Source organism: Mercenaria mercenaria, chromosome 10 (genome assembly GCF_021730395.1).
Source record: "Mercenaria mercenaria strain notata chromosome 10, MADL_Memer_1, whole genome shotgun sequence".
NCBI classification, from domain to species: domain Eukaryota; kingdom Metazoa; phylum Mollusca; class Bivalvia; order Venerida; family Veneridae; genus Mercenaria; species Mercenaria mercenaria.
Genome location: NC_069370.1, coordinates 60,058,286 through 60,064,718, shown reverse-complemented (window position 1 = coordinate 60,064,718; position 6,433 = coordinate 60,058,286). Strand labels below are relative to the sequence as shown.

Here is a 6,433-nt window from a genome sequence, read left to right as displayed (position 1 = left end):
CTCCTAAATATGTTACAATTACACAAATGACAAGTACTTTGTTCTCCTGCATTGTTTTCAAATCTACCTTTTTCTATTGGCAACATGATTCATGCATCTGAATTTACAAAGTGAAATGCTAAGGTCAAAAGGTAAAAGCTTGAAATATTTTTCAAATACAAATTCGTGTTTATACATTCTATAATTCAAACATTTGCTTGGGTTATTAACTGAATAGTTCCAGTTTTGTATAAACTGATCTTTAATTCAAGTGTTAACAGCATTTTAGAAGGAGTTACAAGAGCGAATCTTCTGATCTAACGACTAATTAGATATACCAATAGAATCAAGACTTTCTTTAAAATAACATAACCAGTTAAATTTCTTGTTTTGCCTCTGAGACAGTGAGAGAAGTTCTGTACAAAATATTACAAATTTTATTTTCCTTGGAGCTTATTAACTTACTCCAAAAACTTCCTGAATTTACTAATAACTGCAAACATAGCTTTGCGTGCTTGATCAACTAAATGAGCCTCAGTTCTACCGAACTTGCCATTGAATGAAAATTGAATACCTAGGTATGAGAAGTAGCCAGCAATTTCTAAAATATTACCATTCTCAAATTGAAATACTGAAGCATTACGTATACCTCTCTTGTTTTTCAAAAATATGACAACTTTAGCCCCTATGAGGTGCAATACTCTGACATAGCATTAAGAGCTGACTGGAGGTCATTAGGGGTTTCTGCTAAGGTTACTGTGTCATCAGCATACAATAGCAAATATAACTCGAAGAAGAAAACTTCAAAATCGTTATCACTTAACATATGACTAGCATTATCAGAAAATAACTGAAGACCATGAAATTTACTAGACAAAAAGCTATTAATCATTCCAGAATAAAAAAAAATAGAATAGGAAAGAGATTTTCACCTTGTCTAACTCCTGTATCACAAAAAATTCAGATAGAGTATTGTTTGATTTTACACAAGACTTCGCTTTATCATACATGTTGAGAATAATTTTAAAACATTTACCATCAGTATTGTAACTTAAAATCTTTCGCCGCAGAGCAATACGATTGACTGAGTTGAGGGAAATTTGGTTAATCCAAAAAAGCACAGTACAGTTTTTTATTATTGACAAAATACATATCTATTAACAATTTTAAAGAAAATATATGATCAACAGGGCTATAATGTTTTCTAAATCCAGCCTGTTCTTCACACAATATGTTATTGACCTCAAAAGTGTTTAACCTAGTGTTTTATAAAGATGTGAACAACTTTCCAAAACAGCTTAATATAGTTATGCCTCTGTAATTGTCAGGGTTATTAATGCTACCCTTGTTCTTGTACAAAGGTAAATAACATCATTACTCCAGATATCGGGAAAAATACCCGACAACGACTGACGACGGATACAGGGTAATCACAAAAGCTCTTCTAGAGCACTTCTTGCTCAGGTGAGGTAATAGACCCTCATTTTTTCCTCTAATGGCACTTCTGCTTGTAAAATGGAGACTTATTTCATTCTCAGAATGTATTTTCAGTAAAATAAGACAAGGTTCATGTCAAAGTGCATGTGTTTATGGCAAATACAAAGACAAACCTAAAATAAAGCTGATTACTGTGCGACGGTGTCAAGAAAGCGATCCACAAAGGATTAGTGAATTCAATCTGGCGCCGCTTCACCCCATTTACTGTTCATATTCTCACATGTTATTAATTGCAGTTGCGATTATATATTAGTTGGTTTGAAATTCTAGAAAATATAGTCTTGTATGAGACACATCGTCGCATTACGGTTTCATGATGGTGAACATTTGTGCCAAGTTATTTCAAAATCCCTTAATGTATAAAGAAGTTATGGCACTGACACGAAACACAGACCATGTTTCTCCTTTAAGTGTAACTTTAAAAAGAAAAAGGAAAGTAATAAGATGGGCATTAACTACATATGGCCGATGCTTGTATGAAAACTTTGAGAGAGGTAGGTGCAATAGCATTGAAGTAATTGCACGACCAAATATATGAGGACACATATACAAACAGATCGAACAGACAGACCGCATGGTGACTGCTTTATACCACCCTCCTTCAAACATTGTTTGCGGGTTCTAAATATGAAGAAATACTACAGGAGCATAGGAAACGCCGACATTTTGTAAAGAAGTCACTCATAAACAGACATACAGTCTATCTCCCGAACTCGCAAGCACTTGTACAGAAATTAAGCAAGCATGCATACAGTCAGGAAATAGCACTGAATCTTCTTTCCTTTACGGTTATAAACAAATTCGAGAATTTATCAACGATTTTATTTCATTTTACCAAACTAGTATTGTTTCTTTATCCATGAAACAGTGGAATTTACATATAGGTCATTCTTCCAGCAAGAAAATAAGTACTTGTGACGCCGACAATTTATAATTTCTGGACAAAATCAGTGATCAATCGAGTTTTTGCTATAATTCTACCTGTCATCAGACTAGCACATTATATACAGAAACAAGTCATGTTCAGGTTCTAATAAAATGAAAATATATATACCTTTAAAGCTAATCAGTCACTTTAAAATGCTGTTTTTCAACGTTTAGCTGTCAGTTTATTGTTTTGATCACTCGCAAGAGGAAGAGGGGAAATACAGTCGTTTATAGGGTGTGTATATAGATAGCGGAGTGTTATATTTAAGTATTACTGTAGATTGTTAAACATAGCAGTGAGCGATGCATAGTAGTTACATCAGCTTGGTATTTTATTACTGACTTTCAGAAGCTAGTTCTCACAATGGCATCTGTTACTAAAGATTTTCACAGACTCTTAAAAAGAGTCGGCAAACTGACGGACGGACAGGCGACTATAGCAGATATAGACCGGGATGAAGGACTTCTTCAGAAATTTCATGTGATCCTTCAGCCAAATGCTGGCTTGTACAAAAATGGGAAATTTAAGTTTGAGGTAAGTCAATAACGGTAGGCCTATTATTAATTTTATCTGTATTTATTAGATCTAGCTCTAGTTGAAAGTGGACGTTTCCAATTATTACTGGTAAGCCACTATTTCTTCTACTTATTATGTACAATATAGCCTAGTCTAGAAGATAGATCTATAAAGTAAAACAAGTTAAAGCATAGCAAAAGTTCCTTCTAGGGCACATCTATATATATATAAATATAAAATGATCATCTTGTAAAATTTTGGTTGCAATGTCTGTTTTATACTGCTAAAAAATTTCAAGTAAGTATTTACGCTAGTTATTTAACATAAATTGTTAAATCCAACAACAAATTAAATCTGTTACCACTTTCAGTAGAGTAAATACGGCAATAAGACATTGACCCGGTCAATCCATTACGATTTGATGCGTGGATTTGTTGCGCATAATTAGAGGGTCGCAATGGGGTTTGTTTTCATATATTAACTAAGCATTTCAAGGTAACGATAATATTTAGTTGTTTACATTTAAATTTGCTGATATATGTCTATCTGGTCGACTGAATGTATGTTATTTCTTCAAGAATGAAGGAAATAACATCCTCGGGTTTATGTAATCCACGGAACGCGTTCAGTCAGAGTCGCCTCAATTAGGAAAGAATAGTCTAACGTCAGGTCACGGAGTTTTATTGGCCAGCTTGTAATGACAACAGCTTTCGGTATCAGTAGCTCAGTCAAGTGTGACTTATTGAACTATAATATTCCTTCTCAAGAGAAGGAATAACAAGAGAAGGAATAATAACTCGTCTATTTACTTACATGTCCTCGTTTATGTACATGCTTAATACAGTGACCTTTAATTTTATTTCAGGTTACATTGACCAAAGATTATCCAGATTCACCCCCAGTGGTTTGGTGTCACACTGATATATACCATCCTAATATTGACCCAACTGGGGAATGTTACGGAGAAACGTTAACAAACGTGTGTCTGAACGTGCTGGAACATGGTGTGTGGAGCAGATCGTTCGGTCTGGAAGGAGCCATTCTTGGTTTATTATTTCTGATGCATAATCCTAATCTTTCAGACCCATTGTCACCTTATTTTGAAGGATCTGATAACGACGAATCATTTGCGGAAAATGTTAAAAAATATATGGCCGGCGAAGAGTTTGACGATATTAGCTTTGAAACAGATTTTTGTGTTAAAGATGGCATTTTGATAACAGAACAGAGGACAGTGACATCGGAAATCAAAGATGAGTCAGTTAATATGGCAGAGGGACAAGTAGAAGATCTAAAAATAGTAAATGATGTTATATCTGTTACCAATACAAAAAGTATTAACAGTGATGAGAGAACCGCAGACGAATCAAAACATTTTGTGCTGAATAGTTTTGTTAATGGTGCCACTAATGAACTACAGGAAGAAACCACCAGGTGTTCTTTAAGTGAGCAAGATATTATAAAAGAAAAAGATTCTGAATTCGATAAGGAATTGGATAGCAAACCCAATTCAGAAACAGACAAGAATACAGACGGTTTAGACGATCTTGCAGCTGATGAAAAATGCAATGATGACGAATGCAGCAAGTGTGACATTGAACTAGTCAGTATAGATGGCGAATGTGTTCTTTTGATAAATAGTTCTATACAAGAAACAAACAGCGCGACAGAAACATCTACAAGTGATTCAGCATCTGTAGATACCAATACAAAAGGCGGCGATAACGTCGGCACACAGGAAAACACTGAAATTAAAACTGAAACTGGCATTTTGTGCAATGATGAAAACATTGCAAAAGATGATTCATGTTTAGATACTATTGCTGTACCATTTGAAACAAACGCTTCGTGCAATACAGATAATACTGCCAAAGTAGATCTAGATTTAGATGCTACTAATGTAAAAACTGAATCAAAAGATTCATGCATTACTGAAGCTAGCCTAAAAGAAGATTATGAAGACAGTGCTATTAACGATATGTCTCCAGTTTTAAATCCTCCTCTTCAGTTAAATTGCAAACAACATTACCTTGACGGCGATAGTCTTTCAAACGAGGTTAAATGTGGCTGTGGGACTTGGTATATGATCAGGTCTGCTTTTAGTAAAATAGTGCATACAATTGGCCACAATAAATTGTACAGAGATATTGGTATATAAAATGTGTTCAGTATATTTTTAATACATACCTCTACATTTTACATTGATTGTGATATAGTAATAATGTGTTGATGTTGAATTTTTATTAGACATATCTATATTGTGCGACAATACATATTTCTTAAGCATGTATAAAGATTAACGAAATTCAGTGCTTAAATCAATGTATGTGTAATATTTTATTATTGTTCAAAAAGAATTCTTTTAATGAGCATTTATAAGACTAAAATGTTTAATTCTTTCCACAAAACATCAGCTATATTCCATGAACTTATCATGAAAGAGTGTGATATCATACACGTGCTGGAGTGCAAGTAGTATTCCAATTTCTGCTGAGAGGTCATATGAACCAAAGAACAATTTTAAATTAGAAAAACAAACTGGGAATGTTTTCAGTTTTGATACAGGATTATTGACTGCCTATTTTACCTCTATAAAATATCTTGAATCTATAAATTAACATGACGGAATGTATACGATTTGGTTAATCCGTCAAAAGAATACTTGATTACAAACGGAGATCAAGGTCACAGGTTTTTTGTATAATACAGGTAGTGGTCTAATAGTTATGAGTATTTACATGTTGTGTACAATATTTCCTCGTACGTATAACTCCCAACATTAAATTTGGGCAGTCCTCTAGTCCGACATTACTTTTTACTGGGTTTACATTTATATCATATAGTGCTGTCCTGTTATACAACATGTTTGTCTCGATGCAAAATTTAAATTTACAGCTTGATCGTTTTTTCCCAAGCAATTTAATATATATCCCAGGCCGTCCTACCTGTACATCCTTGCAATATATCACTCTACAACATACACACAGCTAATTAATTAAAATTAATGTTGTTTGTGTTGGGTTTAACGCCGTTTTTCAACAGTATTTCAGTCATGTAACGGCGGGCAGTGTTCCTGGATTCTGTACCAGTACAAACCGGTTCTCCGCAAGTAACTGCCAACTTCCCCACATGTATCAGAGGTGGAGGACGAATGATTTCAGCCACAATGTCGTTTATCAAATCGTCACGGAGAACATACGCCCCGCCCGAGGATTGAACTCACGACCCCGTGATAGACCAACGCTCTACCTACTGAGCTGGCGGGGGTTCACAGTTAATTGTAGTTTGCATTATAAGCGGACTGTATCTCCAACTATAGAGTGCTTACCTAGGGATACGTTACTTGCTTATATTTACGGTGTCTTTCCAGACTGATGACCAGGGCTTTATCAAATACACAAACACAGTAGAACAGGAGCTCGTCGAACACGAAATGCCCCCCTTGATGCATTCAGTAATTGCACAAGGAACAGAAATTATATTTTCACTGTAAACAAGTTCTACCATTCTGGT

General features: G+C 34.7%; 1 protein-coding gene across 1 annotated transcript; it reads left to right on the top strand.

Annotated features, from left to right (window-relative positions):
• Positions 1 to 2,663: 2,663 nt before the first annotated feature.
• On the top strand, positions 2,664 to 5,550 carry LOC123547753 (uncharacterized). Its single transcript, XM_045335008.2, has 2 exons — positions 2,664 to 2,938; positions 3,786 to 5,550. Exons 1-2 carry the CDS (start codon positions 2,768 to 2,770, stop codon positions 5,076 to 5,078), a joined length of 1,464 nt encoding a protein of 487 aa, XP_045190943.2. The 5' UTR covers positions 2,664 to 2,767; the 3' UTR covers positions 5,079 to 5,550.
• The last annotated feature ends 883 nt before the right edge of the window (positions 5,551 to 6,433 follow it).

Excerpts from the sequence above, each read along its gene's own strand:
- LOC123547753 (XM_045335008.2), top strand. The coding sequence starts at position 2,768 with ATGGCATCTGTTACTAAAGATTTTCACAGACTCTTAAAAAGAGTCGGC. Across the intron at positions 2,939-3,785 it reads ATGGGAAATTTAAGTTTGAG|GTTACATTGACCAAAGATTA; the intron begins GTAAGTCAATAA and ends ATTTTATTTCAG.